Raw genomic sequence first — 18,099 nt, 5'->3', positions numbered from 1 at the left:
TTAACTATACGTTCGTGACATAAAGCTGGGGACTAGTCTTTGGTCTAGACCTGCATGTTTGTTTTTTAAAGATGAATCTAAAAACTCTAGAAAATATTGTTTTTGCTGAACTCCAGTGGTTTACAAGTGTAATTCAGGATCCAATGACATCAATGTTGGGGCTTTTAACAGGTGCAACAGCGCACTAACATGACTCCAATTAACATATGTGAAACAAGCTGGAGTTTTTAAACCGGAGTAGGCAGCAAAAGCCTTATTTTCAGCCTGCCTTCAGGTAAGTAAAAAAAATAGAGTGCAAATACTAACATACTAACAATCATGAGTTGTTCCTGGCTTTTATTTTGGAAGCGCTGTCACCGGAAGTTTTCATGTGCGGAACAAGCGTGACTGGAGTAACCGCGTTCAGGGTGTATTGAGTTAAAGTTTAAACATTTAAAACAAGAACATAGAAACGTACTTCAAAGCTGTTCAGCTCCGTGCATATATAGACACGGAGTTTGTTAAGAACATACCAGCGTTGTGTCTGTTTGCTAGTGTGCTAGTGAGCTCGCTGAGGAGTCTTGAGATGTGCACTCAGACCAGAGCTGCAGCCCTGATGGCTAACGTCCCGCGGGCAGACATCGACCCCTCCGGCGTGTTTAAGTACGTACTGATAAGAGTGCACAGCAGAGAGGAGGGTGACGACTCGGAGATAGATATAGTCCGAGGATACGGCTGGGCTGAGTTCCATGGTGAGTCAGGGGCAATAAAAAACAAAGAAAGCTAACGTTAGCTACGGGTGCACCACAAAACGCGACAGGTCCAAGGTGCTATTTCCACCCATGGATGACAGACATGGGCTTTATGAGGCTATGGCTCAGTGGAAACGCCTAACCAAAACGAATGCAGTCCAATACAACTGTTTACAACACACTCTACCCTCATCAAGGTTGTAATGTTCATTGTGTGTTTTTAAAAAGGTGTTGATTCATGATGTTGTCGTCATTTTTGAAAAGGCTTTGGAGCAAATGAAAATGTCATTTCAAGATTATCCTTGCAAAAAACAATTATGACTTGGATATAATCGCAATAATAACCAACCATGCTTAGAAGTGTTTACCTTACATTTGTTAAAGACACCTTTTTTTTATGGCTTTACAGAAGTTATAGTAAACATCCCTTTAAGTCTCATTAACCCATCCCTATTCCGTAAGTTAGAGTTATTGTTTTATACTGACCAATAGTCCAAGTATGCACTTTATTATCCTATAGTTGGACAGATGGGACACTACTTGCTTCATTCATAAGCCAAACATCCTACTCACAGTTATATTGAGGCCTGTATACCATTTTTTCACTGTTCAAAATGATACATATAGTTGAAATGTATGAGAAAATGTTTACACCATCACATGCTTTTTCTTGCAGCTGATATCTATGATAAGGTTTCTGAGGAACTGGAGAAAGGCGGCCACCTGGACTGTGAGTGTATCGGAGGAGGGAGGATCAAACATGATCCACAGGACAAAAAGATCCACGTCTATGGATACTCGATAGTGAGAGATTTCTGCCTTATTGAAACAGTACATAAAGCTCATGTGGAATACAAACGTAATTCGAGCATTCAGTATGAAGTATAAATTATTACAGCTTTACTAAATGTTATTTAACTCTAATGATTTTGTTTTAGGGATTTGGAAGAGCAAACCATGCAGTAACCACTGAGATACTGAAGGCTCAGTATTCGGACTACGAGGTGACCTGGGACAACGAAGGATACTGAACTGAACTGAACTGAACTGAACTGAAATTAACTCCGATCGGCCTCTGTTGGGCGCCCTTTCTCCTGGACAGTATGGCACTTATCTGTAACCCCTCCGATAAGGAGCTTTTTGATAACCCAAGACTAAAACTGACGTACAGCTACAAGTCCTAGGCCGGTTTTGAACTCATCTTAAGTAACAATATGTCTTTTAAAAAACTAATCCATTTCACATTTCGACTCAATTTTGGATGTAAAACAAAGACATGATTGTTATTGTAATCAGTACCGTGGAATATCATCTGGAATCATGAAATAAATAACCCTCATTGACTTGTTTTAGAGTCACATTGGAACTAATTGCTAAGTTATGTTTTGATATTTCATAAATGTTTTATGAAATCTACTTTAAAGTCTTAGTCCCTTCTGTTGCAGACTGGTCTTCCTCTCGTCCACTGACAAGACTGTAAACTGCTGATGAATGTTGTGCATTCATTTCAGTGTCTGGGGCGTTTTACGTGTAATAGATAGATAGATAGATAGAATCGGAGGATGAAACCCTCTTTATTAGTCACATACATGCACACAGCAGAGCACACACAGTGAAATTGGTCCTCTGCATTTAACCCATCCTAGTACTAGGAGCAGTGGGCAGCTATTGTGCAGCGCCCGGGGAGCAATGGGGAGGGGGGATTGGAGGTGTCCGTTGCCTTGCTCAAGGGCACCACAGCAGGGCATAGGAGGTGAACTGGGACCTCTCCAAGTAGCAGTCCACTTTCCACATTACACAACAAGCTAGAAATATAAAATTGTACCAGGGGTTTAAAAAAAGTCCATTTTGAAAAAAATATCAGATTTGGTCAGACTTTTACACCTTGGATATTTTCTTAAACATTTCCCCAAAAAAAAGCATTCTTTGACATATAATTCACGAATTATTTGTCATTTTAAAAGTAAGAAATCAGCGTAAAAATGTGTTTTCAATTAAAACATTTTAAGTTGCATCAGCGCAAAGACTGGAAGTACGGAGAAGTGTTTCATCAAAAGTGAAGCATACCGTCCAGCAACTACGAAAGCTGTTTTACTTACAGGTTGTAAATATTTGCTAGTATGCTAGTTTCTGGTTTCAGCAACGATACATTCATGGTAAAGTAACAGGGCTCATTCCTTCAACACCGCTGGAGGGGACCTTTTAGATGCTGTGTACTCATTTTGCAAGTGCTGTTTGTTCAATCACAATGTCACATTTTCACACTTCAATGTGTCAAATATGCAAGATGCCATTGTAGATCCTAACAGCTGTGGAGTGTGGGTGGGTGTTTGGTTATTTGGGAGCAGAGCATGCAGTTTCTTTTCAGCTCTCATCTTTACACTGATTGTGGCTTAACATATTCTTCATGTTTACAGATGACTTTGAACGTATTGATCTTGTCTTCATAATTGAATTCCCAGGATCAGTTGTGAAAACAGGCAAACAAATTGTTGGCAGGTGTGTAATTTATAAGACTATCCACCTGTAAAGCTGATTCAATAAAGATAAAGGAACTCAGAAAATACTTTCCTTGTACAGCAAGAAAAAAATCCTATAGAAGTTACGTGAGGCAAAGCACTTGTGAAACAAACTCAGTGAACTCATAATAGAGGTAAATCAAGGTGAAACAAGGATAGTATCTTCCAATATGTTCATGTAGAATACCCGACTACACTTGCAGACTGGGTCTACTTCACTTATTGTGCAATATACGGACGCATGTACTGTGGGACTCTGCCGGTTGGAGGAACCTGTTTTATGATGCTTCGTTGCAGTTGTATGCTGGGGGAATATAAAGTTCAGGTGTTATCTCTTGGAATGGGAGAAGAGGTCAGAGTGAACTCCCAAAGACTCCTGGTTGTGTTCAGACCTCCGGACAGATCAGGAGAAGAGGGGAAAATAAGATGTTCCTCTGGAGGACCCCGGCCCTCGTTCTGCTGCTGACTCTGCAGTTTGGTAAGAACACATTCACAATATTCACACTTAGATTAAGAAACACTTAAGTCATAAAAGGGGTGCGTTTATCTTAGTCTATTGTGTACATGACTACTAGTGTTCCAACACCTAGAACAAGCCCTAACAACTAGACATACCTTAGTTATTCAGAACCTTTCAAAGCTAATGAAACTAAGAATGAACTTTGATGCTCAATACACACAATATTCCACCTCTGTGCCTTCCTCTGATGAGGATAGACAAGTATGACACATCCAAAAAGATAAAATGATGTATAAATATATTTCCCACTTATTACCTATTTATTTTTAAATATAGTCCTGATCATCACCGTCATTTGTTAAATAATCTTCAGAATTTCAACCCCTTAAAGTTGCAGTTTGTTTATAAAATGCCATTGTTGTTTTTATGACCAAAATACATAAATATATATATTATTCTTTGTGATAAATGCCAGGGTCCGGAATATAGCTATGATCAGCAACAGCATACATTTACATGCTTTTTCATTTTTTTGTAAACAAAACAAAGCATATATTTGCTAAATAAGGCAAAGATAAATGTTGCTCTATTATTGTAAAATATTGTAAAGTAAAAAGTTCAATTTTATTTCCCGGGCCTTAAATGTAAATGCCTGATAATATATAAAATATAAGAAAATAAAAGATGAAAAATTGTGGTTTTAAGGAGTTTCAATGGGCACAATGTTGTCAAAGGTGAGAGTATGCATGTTAGCTATAAAATGTATTATAAACTTATTATAGGAGCTGAGGTTAAACTTACAAAATGTAGAAAAACACCCTTACACCCCTTGGTGCTGACCCACTCAATCTGTCGTCTTGAGTCTCTCATATGCAGGGCTGTAGTGACTACCTTAACCACGTTAAATGTAATACCGAAAACATGATAATATTAAATGATTCATGAGTAAATAATTAACTAATAAAGACTTATGGAATAATTAAGAACAACATCATTCATTAATTATAATAATTACAATAATAATAGTTGTCCACATTAACACATGAAACAATACAAATAGTCAACAGAAACTCTGCTATCATGCCACTGCTGTTCAAACAGGCTCTGTATTCTGAAATGTTCTCCTTATGAAAGGTGAAATCTTGAGTGTTAATCAGAGACCTTTGGATGGACGGATGTCACTTTGCTTCTGCTAACTTTCTCTCTGTCCTTTGAGCCTGTCGCCATTAGTGTCGCCATAAAGCTTCGACAGTAATGAGTCCAGATAGTGGAGATGGGCGTTGAATCCTTTGCAGGATTTTCTAAATACAATAACTTCTTAATCTCCACTTACTCATTCTGGAGCTTTTTACCTTATCCCTCAGTCTTGATGAGCTTGTGATGTTTGCTGATTGGTGTGTTTTTATTGTGGTTTTAATATGGACAATGGACGTTGAGTAAAGATTGTGTTCTCCAAATTGGATATGCATTTGAAGAAATCAGACTTCCCAGAAAGTCTTCAATATAAACAAATATTTTGTACATTACAGCTTTTATATTTATTCTTTCCATTTTATGTCGTTGCACAGTGAATTGCTTTTCAGCTGATCCGTGTGTGACTCCTGAGGTGAAATGTGACTTTGTGTGCAACTGTGAAGCTTGCAGCGATGAACAAGACTGTGGTAAGATTTAAAATATGGTTTATAACATGTTCTCATCTTTGCTTATCGAGAGTATCTTCAACGCCTGATCTCACGATAGCCCTTCATGATTAACATTTATGTAAAATCCACTTATTTAATCTGAGCATTCTCTGCTGAAATCAATTACAAACATCCTCTGTCAATAATGAAAAATAATGCGACTTAATGGATTAATCCCAAGTTTTTTTAACCTGCCAATTAAAAAAGTGTTCACACCTCTCCAGGCTACAGCGGAAACGCATTCAGGTGTGACTTTGAGGAAGCCAGGATGTGTGGATGGACTGACGAGTCCTTGAACCCATCAGTGTACAGCTGGGAGAGGCGTCAGAGAGGGGGGGACAAGCTGCCTGACAGCGGGCCGTCCTCTGACTACACCACCGGGACAGCTACAGGTAAAAATACTTATCCCTTTTTATTGTCTTCTGACCTCATGTTGTATACAGTATGCACCCCTCTCTCCCCTGAGAGTTTAACAACAACATCTTCCCAGCACTTCAATTTACATCAGCCATTTTTGGTTATAACATATCAAAATGTTCCCTTCACACAGGTTGGTTTATGGGAGTGAGTGCGGTGACGACAGAGTCCCTCAGCACTGCGGTGTTAATCTCTCCGGAGATGAAGCAGTCTTCCCAAACGTGTCGCCTTCGTCTCAGATACTTCCTGTGGGACTCAGGTAACACTATTAATAACTACAGGTTATAATCTGATCCAAACTCTGATATCTTGCATTTTTTTAAAGTGATTTCATAATTATTTTACTACTTTTATTCACAGCATTTGTATGTATTTTTGTGCATCTGTTGTCATTAATCTATGGAAGCCCTGAAAAAAAGAAAACCCAGTTGATTCATTTATTAAGTCTGATCTTAATGGTTTTAAACATGGTTTTCCAGGATTGTTTTTCTAAGATGAAACATTTCCTGTATGTTCTTGGTCCGTTTTGTGGGCGAAATGAGTATAAGAACAACAAATACTTATCCTGACAAAAACAAGAACTCATCTTTTGTCACAGAGGAAGAAGAAACGTACAAATTATACAATATTCAGGAACTCCAGAAAGGATTATCTTGGCAACATTTCTATTATTTACTTGTGCAATTTCGATCAGACTGCTTCTACTCTCAGGGTTTCTGTATTTAATTTTTACTGTATGTCTTGTGACGTTTTTTATAACTGTAAATTGGACTGACTCTACGCCCGGACCTCTTTCGACACAATTATTTCTACCAGACTTAATAATTGTTGTACACACTGAGATCTACTTTCCGTAGCAGCTGAGTTACTAATCAGATATTCCACCTGCAGGTCACTCAGGTCTGAGCTCTATTCCCTTGTGGGCGTCCATCCTTCACCAGGACTCCCGGGACGCCGTAGTGTGGCGTCCTGAGGCCACCAGTGTGCGTGGCTGGAGGGAGGCGAACGTCTTTCTGGGCCGTGTTCCCACATCTTTCCAAATCCGTCTTCACTCGCAGCGCTCCGAGGGGCAAAAAGGAGATGTGGCAGTGGACCAGCTGGAGTTTCTGGACTGTGCTTTGCCCTGTGAGTCTCTCAAATGATCCTAATACTGTTTCTAGCACCTGCCTTTCTGTGGAGTGTCCCACCAGCAATGAATTATAATGATGCTAAAATATGTATTTGATTATTTTGATGTTGTTTTTTCTCTTAATTTGTCAACAGCACCACTTAATGATACAGAGTGTCCACCTGAGTTGAAGTGTATGCGGGGAGGCTGCGTGGAGTGGCAGCAGCTCTGTGACGGCAGCGATGACTGTGGCGACGGGACAGATGAGCAGAACTGTGGTGAGGACAGAAATGATGTAGAAATCTGTACATCGAGCAAAACAATAGAGTCTGTAGAAACAGTGCTAGACAAATTGTGCAGAAGAGATTTAAGAGGCAGTTCAACAACCAAACAACATTTTGCATTTTGCCGTATCTACAGAATGGAAGACCAGATTGACTCTGCTTGCTATTTAATTTTTTAAATCATGGTAAATTAAACTTTAAGGCCTTACTGTTCAATGGGATTTTAAATGATGATCTTAGACATGATCAAATGAACCACAAACGTTGTTTCTAGTATTCTGTAATTATCCTGTGATCTCGAGAAGGGGTTTTCTTGTGATAAAAGATCTTGTTGTCTTAAGAAATTGACAAAACGAAACTAATTATGACAAGATTGTGAGCGTTCGGGCTCACACCTGGGTTCCCACTGATGGAAGGACCACTGGTACTTTGAGACAAAATGAATGTATTTCCGAACAGCCCGTTAACAACGTTCTTGCTGGGTAGTCGCTCTCGTCTGGCGTGGGAGGTGGAGACAGTTCTCCCTCAGGACCCAGTCTACTGCAACAGAACCCAGAACCAGGTTACGACCATGACTTTAATCAGCGCCTGATTACCTGATCCCGATCAGCTGTCTGGCCTCCGGCTGAGCCACTCCTACCACTCCAGCAGCAGGCGCCCTAACCAAACCCCGCTGCCACAAAGATGTATCAAGATAACAAATTATGAAAGCTGTAGAATAAAATCTAGAAGGTTTATGTGAAGTAGCTCCTTTGCAAAGTTCACAAACATTCCCTCAACTCTATCTTTATAGAAAGCACTTCTCAAAACTCAAATATTTTCCTGAAATTTGATGAGGAGACTTTACACACTAAATGTTGTATATATCCAGAGAGTTAATGTGAGCTGTGATTAATGTGTCTCCAGAAGGGTACAGGATCTGTGACTTTGAGGAGGGTGAGTGCGATTGGGACCTGAGGTCATTCTCCAACCTGTTATGGGTTCGGACCAATCAGGAGGACATCTCCATCACGGATCCTCTGCAAGGACCGGGCCGGGATCACTCCAACAACTCTGCAACAGGTATCATACTCTGATCAATCAAAGTATATTTATGTAGTTTTTTTATTACAGGCAATAAATACAAACAATGGACCCAACAGTATGATGAGATGACATCGAAACAAAGCATTTCAAATATAGAATATCATTACTATTGTTGCAGGTCACTTCCTGTATGTCACTGTCCCTGATGGGGGTCTCAAAATGGACTGGGCGGCTTTTCAAAGTCCTCGCATGGAACCCACCAATAGTTCACATCCTTGTAAGGTGAGTCTCAAGCTGATTCCTTCTTCAATTAAACAGGTTTTAAATGTACTCTAATGCTGCATTTTCTCAATAATTCACTAATAATGGCTTAACCTCTAACGATAATGTTCAATATTTGGGAAAGAAGAAGATAACGGTGGAGAAAATGGATTCAATTGAATGAATTTAGTTTTTAACCTGATTGGATCATTTTTCTGTCTGTGCCCGCTGCAGATGGTGATGTACACTCACCAGTTTGGGCCGAGGTCCGGCGGTCTGACGGTGCTGGTGGCAGATCAACAGATCACCCCGGTCTGGGAGAGGGGCGGTGCTCTGGGCGATGTTTGGGTGAAGGCAGAGGTGGAGATTGTCACAAACTCCACTTTCCAAGTGAGTACTTTACCTGAGATTGTACCTACAGCACTGATTAAGCCTTAAACAAGGATGTCAAATTCAAGGTACTTTATTGATCACAAATTGGGAATCTGTTTTGTTACAGCAGCATGTTAACAAGACATAGTACATAAAAAAACATAAACAGTAAATACATACAAATAGACAATAGGAATATATCTATAGTATCAACAGGGTCAGTTATAATACATGATAAAAGCCTCATAGCAACAAATATAAACATAAGATACTCTACACAATATACAACTCTGACAAGAAGTTACATTTTGTTTAATTCAATTTAAATAATGCTTGATAAATATGGTCATTATGAACATGGTATAAAAAAAGTTCTACATTTATAGTTTTCTTTTCAAATCAGGCTTAACATGTAATCTGGTAGCTTCTTTACTTTTGCTTTTAGACCCGAACTGATGACAATTCGGGTTAAACTTTGAGTTATATCTACATGTGAATCTGACTTACTACACCATTACAGATTCTAATAATGGCAGCTATCAGAGACTTTGCTTATGGAGGGATCGCTGTGGACAGCATTGTGTTGTCTCCAGAATGCCGCAACTCATCTGGTAATTCTTTAATACTCTTTGGGATCTTCAATACTTTCACATCAACAGTGAAGACTAATAAACCTGCCATCTCACATTCCTTCTTTACAGGCAGTAGTACCTTGGAAAAATTTCCTAAATCTCCCAAAAATCCATGTGCTGAACCGGACAAGATGTGTGACTTCTACACTGACTGTGTAAAAGCAGAGGATGAAGCCAGATGTGGTGAGTCGATGAGCGCAAGTTTTTTATTTTTTTTATCATGTATGATGTGTTCTTGTGCAGTTTTCATACTTGTGATAAAAGTGAACTAAACATTTTGACTGGCACCGCTAAGGCTAACGTTAAGAGTTAATTTCCACAAAAATCGTATAAACAACCATTTTACGCCATTTGTTAGCTAAGTTTGATTAGTGTTTTCAAATAATGTAAAAGCCTGTAACGGGTAAAGTAGCTGGGGATAACTTCAAGGTTTCGTGCTAGCTTGCTAACAGTTTAGCTAGCTGGGTCACTACAGGGTTGCGCAGACCTTTCTGGCCCCTGTCTCACGCACTGAACTTGATTCTAGTCCAATTTTGATCAAGATGTCTGCATGTCTCTTCCTGCAGGAGACTTTTCTTACACTGAGGGCAGCTCAGGCTGGACTGACTCCAGCATTGGGAGTCAAGGCTGGGTGCTTTATGAAAATGCTAAGTCCAAAGGTACAACTAACATCCCCCAACTATTGATTAACTAATAATGAAAACATTACAAAGCATTCACAAAATGTGTTTCTTTGATGTTTTTAGAGGAGTACCTGTATGTAGCCGAGGCCCCAGGCCAGCAGCTGACCGAGGCCCAGACACAGACCCCACTCCTGGGCCCCTCCGGCCCCGCCTGCGACCTGAGCTTTGATTTTGCTCTAACTGGGATCCCAGATCAAATTGGTAAAATAATCCTCTTGTTATTCGATGTGTCTTTGTTTCACCTCTTACCTTTTCCCCGGACACACGGCCAGTGGTGGAAAGATCTTTTAACACGACTGTTTTACATTTGCTCTGCCGCAGGTGAGCTGTCCGTCAGGGTGATTGACAGCTTGCTTGGCATGCGGCCTAAGCTGTGGGAGTTCAGCGGGAAGACAGGAACCGAGGAGGGGGCGTGGCGACACGTCAACGTGCCTGTTGGATTTAGAAAAGACCGCTTCCAGGTCAGCTTGGACTCCTGAAGGGCTGATTTCCCCATATTTAATGTTGGCATTGATGAAGAGATTTGACAGAGATCTGTATCACTGTTCTGAAAAATAAAAAGAGGTCTGTCTTTAAGGTTAACAAATAGGTTTCTGATAATATTAGGTGGTGGAGATATCTGATATATCCCTAAATCTACAAACATGGCATCTGATAAACCATTTGACGTTTTTCCTTTGCTGATGATTTATAGCCACATTTGCATATTGGGACACAGGTTAAAAGTGACTGTACATACCTTATGTAATTCTCCTGTTTTCTTTGTTTTGTGTCACCAGCTGGCATTCGAAGCTCGTGCTGTGAAACTTGATCCATTGTCCAAGATTAAAGTGACAAACGTTAGCTTTGTTAGCTGTCATGCTAACTACTTCCCATACTCTAAAACAGGTAGATGACAACTATTTGCAGTTCTCTCATATTTTACTGGGAATTTTCTCTGAGCTTGATTAACCTTTTTGTCTTTTCGATCAGGACTGTCATGTAACTTTGAAGACGGGCTGTGTGGATGGTACCAGGACAACACTGACGACTTTGACTGGGCGGTAATGGGTGGGATGGACCACACCATCACGATCGGTAAGCATGAAGATGGCTCATAATCTACCTAAATGCTAACTGCCATACATACTACTTCTATTCAGTGTTCATAATGACTTAAGATTTAAAGAGTTGTGAGAGTTTTAGTCCCAGCATTGCCTCAAGGGTGCAAGCTACTGTATTATGATTATACTGGTTCCCTGACAACACACTACAACCGCTAAATATAAAATGGGGTGGCTCAGGGGTACTGCTTCTTCCAATCAGAGGGTCAATCCCAAGCTGCTGGAGTCCACATGTCAAGTGTCCATATAGAGGTGTTTTGTAAGTTGTTTTGGATAGAATCGGCCAAATGAAATATAATTTAATGTCATTTCACTTCCTGTCTTTCTGTCCAGGCACCAGCCTCATCGTGGACTTGTGGAGTCCTGCTCTCCGCGGTGCGTTCGGACGCTTAGTCTCATTCACACAGTTACCAGGTCCCTCAGATTACTGCCTGTCCTTCTTCTACAAACTGTACGGGCCCAACACAGGTGAGATTCTGAAGCATCTGGTGCTTTAAGCCTTGGGGGGGGGGGGGATACCTGAGGTTTATCATACAAAGTACTGTCTGCCTGTTAAAACACCGTCCCTATGAGTAACTTTCACATACTTTGGTTTGAATTGAAATATTGCATACTTACCTGATAGAAGCTGGAACTTTTCTTTGTCTGTCCCCCCCTCACCCCTCCAGGTGTTCTGAATGTGAAGCTGTTAGGTAACGACGGTTATGAAAATGTCCTGTGGACCCGCAGTGCAGCTGATGGCAACGAGTGGCACGAGGCACACTGCCCGGTACCCTACCAGCTCACTAACTTCAGGGTATGGAATAAGCCTGCATCACCAATTATACATTTCTCCTAGGAGGCTTTACAGTGTGTTCCTTAGACCCTCAGAGCAGACAAGAAAAAATTCCAAAGAAACCCCACAATCAGAAGGGAAACATGGAAGAAACTTCAGTTGGAGCGACAAACAAGAATAAACAATGCCATATTTAAACATTTCCCTTTTCCACTCTCTGCCAACAGCTGATGTTTGAAGCGGTTCGCTCCGGTTTTGACGGGCGCATTGCCATTGATGATGTGACGTTCCTTGAAGGAGCGTGCACCGTGCCCAGGAAGTGTTCCTTTGAAGGCCAGCGCTGTGGATACACCAGCTCTGGTCCGGCTCACTGGCTCTACCGCAGGGGGCTCGGCGCCACGGTGAGCGGACCCAAGACTGACCACACTCTGGAGACTGAACTGGGTAAGAGAACAATAAGAGAATCACATTTTATGTAATTAACCCTTTAATACAAACTAAGTGAGTAAGACTAAGACTTGGTTTGTGACTCAGGTTTCTACATGATGGCTCACACCGGGGCGCACATCCTTCCTGCTGGTGGAATAACAGTCCTTACGTCGCCTGTTCGACAAGGAAACGCCAAGACTGTGTGTGTCAGTTTCTGGTATCACATGGGAGGAGAGAATCCTGGTAAGACACACACACACACACACACACACACACACACACACACACACACACACACAAATAATACAACACAAAATATACAAGATCAAGATACCTGTGTGTACTTTGCAGGTTCTCTGACATTGTACATGAAGCCGGTAAACGGAAAAAGGGTCAACATTTTTTCGGACAATCTGAACCAGGGAGATGTGTGGCGCCATGGCAACGGCAACATCACAAGTGACCTTGAGGACTGGCAGGTACAGTACAGTGGGCCGCTGGAGCTATCGTATCCTTATTCTATATTTTAAAAAAACTACTTTATTGTGATTGTTTTCATCAGCAGAGAGGTTCCAACGTTACGGGTTACATCCCCAATTCTAAACTCCCCTCCCCTTCCGAGGACCACATATAGGATGGTGTGTTTGTCTCTTAAAACAGGATGATGATGTGGTTTTGTTTTTTACTCGTGCTCTGCAGCTGGAGTTCGAAGCAGTCGGAGCAGGAGGCAATCACACTCACATTGCAGTGGATGACATCTCCCTTTCAGAATACCCATGTGAAAATCCAGGTTTGTAGCAGCCCTAGCTAATTTAAGGAGATACACAACAGACTTAATATATTACTGTATATTGCAGCCACAACATCTGTTTTAAAAGGTTCCCATTGCAGCCCCTTAACTCTTTGAAGGAGCACCCCACTTATTGTCTTTCTTGTTTTGTACAAATATCTCAGGGTCTAAATGCACTCTGGAGAGTGGGACGTGTAGCTGGAGCAACACTCAGAATGACAAATTGGACAAACTGGACTGGGAGCTGACAAGTCGGGAGGCGGAGAACCACTACCCCACCCCACCCGAAGACCACAGTCTGGGCACAGAGAAAGGTGAGCTGACTGGGACAGAGTTACTCTCACTGTGGATGATGTGCTAAATGCTTCAAATGTAGAAGCCTGATTACAGCACAGGCAAAAACAGCTTTAATTTAAAGGAGAGGCAAAAAAAAGAAGACAGATTTTTCAAGAAATGAGTCGGACCATCAAGGATGTATGACGTAGACAAAAAAAACACGTCCCTTTCCTTTTCGCCAGGCCACTTCCTGTTCCTCCCAAGCAGCAACCGGACGGCAGCCAATGAGAACGCTCGGCTGCTGAGCCCTCACCTGCCCCCGACCAAGGGACCTGTCTTAAATTCTGGCTCTACAAACCATACTCATGTAAGAATCAGTGTCATTGTGACAGATAGAGATAGCAGCCTGGATATGTGGCGCATTTCCCATTTGATGTTTTGTAACACTTGCATGTCCTCCACTCAAATGTACGCAGCGGACAGCCAGCTGAAGGTATGGAGGCTGTCTGAAGGTGCTCTCGCTCAGCTGCTGGTGTTGAGCGATCATGGAGGACCGTGGAGACGCTTTGACATCAACATCACATCTGCAGAGGAATACCAGGTCAGACATTCAGTTGCCAGGAAACACCAAATATACTGTAACCTATTACCTACTTTAGTGCCTTTATCTGTGTATAGAAGCCTCTGCTGGTACATCCACTTCTGCACAGAGTTAAATATCTTACATTGGAGAGTCATGGAGTCATTCTGTAAATTGTGTTGTTTACAGATTGTTATTGAAGGAATCAAAGGCACATCAGGAGTTGTAGCTCTAGATGACATTGAGTACACCATCGGAGTCAACTGCGCTAAAGAAGCCACAGATTCACTAAGTAAGTAAGAATTAAGTAAGTAAGAAGGATTTACTGAAACTATTTCCCTGCCGGTGTTGTGACTGTGCAGAGATGGTTGTCCATTTGCTTCACTACTATTTAAAAACCATCCAGCCAACGTGTAAACTGTATCTGAGGTTTTAAGATTGGCTTTTAAGATCAGTCCAGCAGTAAAGGAGTTTGTCTATTTGTCACCTAGCATAAACGCTAAACCAGTGTTGTTGCCCTGTCTGAATTCACATTGTCCTAATCCTGTAGCCAAACCAAAGGGTGACAATGCAGGAGGCATCGCAGCGTCCATCATCGTGGTCCTGCTGCTGATCGGCACAGTGATCGCATTCCTGTTTTACTACCTGCGAACCAGACAGAGAGACCAGGCTGGGCCCGTTCCAGATTCATCCTGCCTGGGTGGCACTGCTTTCAATAATGACTCATATGATACCGACCTCACAGTGAGTTCATCTGAGTTCATTTGTGTGATGCATGTAAATGGATCATTCTGATTTATTGCACCTTGGATCTTCTGTTTGTGGATTTGGACATCATTCCTCTGAGTAACTGAAAATCCCAAATCACACCTCCAAAGGGATTGTCAACATATGCTCTCTACGATACCCTCAATCTTTTGGTTTCATTTAAGGAGAAAATATTCCTTTGCTTGTAACATTTATAGCAGCAGACTATGAAAGACATGGTCTACGGAAGCCCTGAGAGTACATTTTAAACTTTGTAGATCTTAACAGGTGGAGAAAAGGCTGACCTGAAAAAAAACACCGAACGCTTTTCAGCTTCTTGTGACCGAGATCAGTATTACAGCAACAAACATCTGGATGTAATATTGTTCTTAGGAAACTAGAAAGACTATCTTAGCATACCTTTCTTCACCTGTTCTTAGGAAAACTATTTAGATCGGACTTAGAAAATAGATCCACATATTTAGTTTCACAGTTGTAAAAAAAGGCATGTAGGTTTCATTAACTTGGGATGATAAGTAGGCTAGGCTACATTTGAAATAGACGCTAATTAAACAAGCAACCAATGCTGCCCCCTTACACAACATTATATTCAATGCATGTAGCGGCTGTATCTTTGAATTATTTTGTCTGATTCATGGATAATTATGTGTTCATTTCAGAATGATCATGTGGACATTCCTTCGACGCAAAACCATCCGATGGCAGCTGGGTTCAATAATGTCTGTGTGAGTATACCTTTTGATTTCTCTGACGTCAAGCGGCTCTGTCTTTTAACCACTTTCCTTCCCTCCCTTGATCCACCTTAGCAACCTCTGAAATGTCCAAATTGACCAATCAGAATCAAGTGTTCAACTAAGCAGTTTAATAATACGAGATATTCCTGTTTCACTGCGTACGGGATGGAGGGATTCAGTCTGGAAATTTCAGTAGGATTATACGACAAGCAAGCAGCGTTCAGAATACCAAGTCGCACGCTGGAACTTGTTCAAAGAAACTTAAAAGGTAATAATAAAAGCAGCTATAAAAGGGCAGGGGTCTGTAGTCATTTTAATGACCTCTGAAAGTGTCTTGAACACTACAGTCCAATAAACTGCTAGCTTGGAGCAGTTCCTGGCTGAAGGCCAATAAAACTGCTCACCTCAGTATTGACTCCCAGAAAACACTGAAACACGTCATTTAGGGGACTAAAGGTTAAAGGTCTTTAGGAAAACTATAATAATATTCAAAGGGCTAATTACTTTTATCTGTCTGATCTGGATATGCAAGGGAAATACAATGTATGGAAGCCCTGAGAGGCCAGTGAAAATTAAATTGGTGATCCACTTTCAGATCTGGAGGACATTTTTCTCTGTTTGTATGATAACTACTGAAATAAAGGTTTTGCCGGGATAATATTTCCAAGTTCCTTATTTGATATTTTGTTCATTTGGGGAACAGGTGTTGGTGGGGGATGATTGGCAGGTTCAACATTTTTATTAGGAACTTGCAAAACATTGTGTTCCCCTGTTCTTAAGTCATCAGCACAATAGAGAACAACATCTAAACATCAGTAAATGAATTTCACTTGCCTCTGAGACCTTCTATAGTGGGGCCTTTACAATGTCAAACCACAACTACGGTGTAATCATGTTATGTATGAAAAACTTAGATGGGAGGTTCCTCAACGATGCAATTTACGAGACATAAAAAAATAATCCATCAACTTTTCTTCTTTGTGTTTTTCCAGTTCTCTGCTGACACCAGAGAGAATGAGGTGTGAAGCAGTGGCGGTGCTGCCATGATAAAGTGGCTTTGTGAAAATAAGGTGATATCACAGCAGAAGAACTGCTTGTGTTGCCCTTACGTGAACCATATACACACATACACACACACACACACACACACACACACACACACACACACACACACACACACACACCATGATAAATGCAGGTCTAATCGGTGCTGCTGCCTCAGATCTGATGGAGCCCTCGAGGATCAACGCTCTCTGCCTGCGGACAGACGGCTGGATGTCAGAAGGAAGATCGTCTAAAGCGTTATGGACAGAAAGTAGTTTGAAGTTCTGTAAATCAGGACTTAGCATGTCCTTTAAATGGCAAAAATGGTTGCATAGAGATTTAGCATCCATTTCTGATCTGTAAGGAAGGTGCATGGAGCTTTGAAGGAACGTGAGTTTACGAGGCAAGGAGGGATACATTCAATAAAGGACGCTACCAAGTGGCATTTTGAGAAAAAGAGCTTGAATAACATTTAAAAGTTAAATATAAATCTGTCTCTCACAAGCCCCCCTACTTTATAGAAAGATGTGGAGTGCCCATTTCACGAGATTGAGAAGGACATCTTCAACAGACGGATTTAAAGGTCATAGAGAAAGTTGACATGATGCTGCAGTTTGGAAGAAGTGTGTGTGGGACAGATTCCTTATTTTGGATTTGCTCGAGGGATAACGCCACTTGGAGAATAATAAATGAATTGATCTCTGAACATAAGTGAATTAAAGTTTAACATACTGCAACAGTCTTCTTTTTTTTCACAAACTTGATGTTTTGGGAAAATAAATAACTTATTAAGCATTTTTTAAAAGTCAGTCAGATTCTCTTAAATATGTAGGTCATTTAGTTTGAGGCTGAATATTTGTCATTTCATTGTTATACAATGTGTATACTCACATTTGCACACAGTTAATGACAATTGAGGATTTTTTTTATTGATGGGAGTAATCAATGGTCAGAGGATGAATGGTGCCTCGTTCATCTTTAGTGGATGACGACATCCTGTCCTTAGCAACGGTCGCGTCTCTACGGCAACATCCTCCGGTGTCCCCTCTCTGCAGTTACCACCGCGACTCTCTCTGTTCTCAATGACACGGGAAATAAAAACAGCGTGTTCTCTCGGGTTATCTGATGATTTTAGGGGATGCCCACCGCAGCAAGTGTCTCGCGACTTGAGTGCTTAAAGTTGGTGTGGACACGGGGCAGCTTGTCCACGAGGACCCTCTCTTCCTGCTCCTCCTTCCTCCTCCTCATCCTCCTCACTGATCCCTGCACCAGAGCGCCACCCGTCTGCAGCCCGGTGCTGTTTGGTCTCATCCGGATCCTGGAATCTCTTGATTTGCACCGACCCGGTTCTCATCCAGCAGCGCGTGCATGCGGCTGAATGGATCCCGCAGTGCTCATCTTCCTGCTGTACGTGATGATCGCGCA

The 18,099-nt window shown here is 41.4% G+C and overlaps 2 protein-coding genes across 2 annotated transcripts; both read left to right on the top strand.

Moving 5' to 3' along the window:
- Positions 1-353: 353 nt before the first annotated feature.
- Positions 354-2,097, top strand: phpt1 (phosphohistidine phosphatase 1). Its single transcript, XM_063890113.1, has 3 exons — positions 354-731; positions 1,408-1,535; positions 1,670-2,097. Exons 1-3 carry the CDS (start codon positions 566-568, stop codon positions 1,760-1,762), a joined length of 387 nt encoding a protein of 128 aa, XP_063746183.1. The 5' UTR covers positions 354-565; the 3' UTR covers positions 1,763-2,097.
- A 1,505-nt stretch (positions 2,098-3,602) lies between these two features.
- Positions 3,603-17,717, top strand: mamdc4 (MAM domain containing 4). Its single transcript, XM_063889037.1, is given in 30 exon segments — positions 3,603-3,728; positions 5,279-5,371; positions 5,617-5,784; positions 5,943-6,068; positions 6,701-6,934; positions 7,073-7,195; positions 8,108-8,263; positions 8,406-8,509; positions 8,723-8,878; positions 9,381-9,471; positions 9,562-9,675; positions 10,059-10,151; positions 10,239-10,376; positions 10,497-10,636; positions 10,955-11,063; positions 11,148-11,252; positions 11,612-11,746; positions 11,947-12,074; positions 12,281-12,497; positions 12,588-12,725; positions 12,834-12,961; positions 13,182-13,272; positions 13,437-13,586; positions 13,791-13,874; positions 13,877-13,915; positions 14,025-14,149; positions 14,318-14,420; positions 14,679-14,872; positions 15,556-15,621; positions 16,623-17,717. Coding segments are annotated over 30 exon segments (3,633 nt in total). The 5' UTR covers positions 3,603-3,676; the 3' UTR covers positions 16,656-17,717.
- The last annotated feature ends 382 nt before the right edge of the window (positions 17,718-18,099 follow it).

This window comes from Eleginops maclovinus, chromosome 8 (assembly GCF_036324505.1).
Source record: "Eleginops maclovinus isolate JMC-PN-2008 ecotype Puerto Natales chromosome 8, JC_Emac_rtc_rv5, whole genome shotgun sequence".
NCBI classification, from domain to species: Eukaryota; Metazoa; Chordata; class Actinopteri; order Perciformes; family Eleginopidae; genus Eleginops; species Eleginops maclovinus.
Note: the sequence above shows the minus strand (reverse complement) of the source record. Positions and strands in the feature narration are given on the sequence as shown.

What these genes read in the sequence shown, in the direction of transcription:
- phpt1 (XM_063890113.1), top strand. Translation starts at nt 566, where the DNA reads ATGTGCACTCAGACCAGAGCTGCAGCCCTGATGGCTAACGTCCCGCGG. An exon ending in CGGCTGGGCTGAGTTCCATG is followed by an intron (nt 732 to 1,407) that starts GTGAGTCAGGGG and finishes TTTTTCTTGCAG; the next exon opens with CTGATATCTATGATAAGGTT. An exon ending in ACGTCTATGGATACTCGATA is followed by an intron (nt 1,536 to 1,669) that starts GTGAGAGATTTC and finishes ATTTTGTTTTAG; the next exon opens with GGATTTGGAAGAGCAAACCA.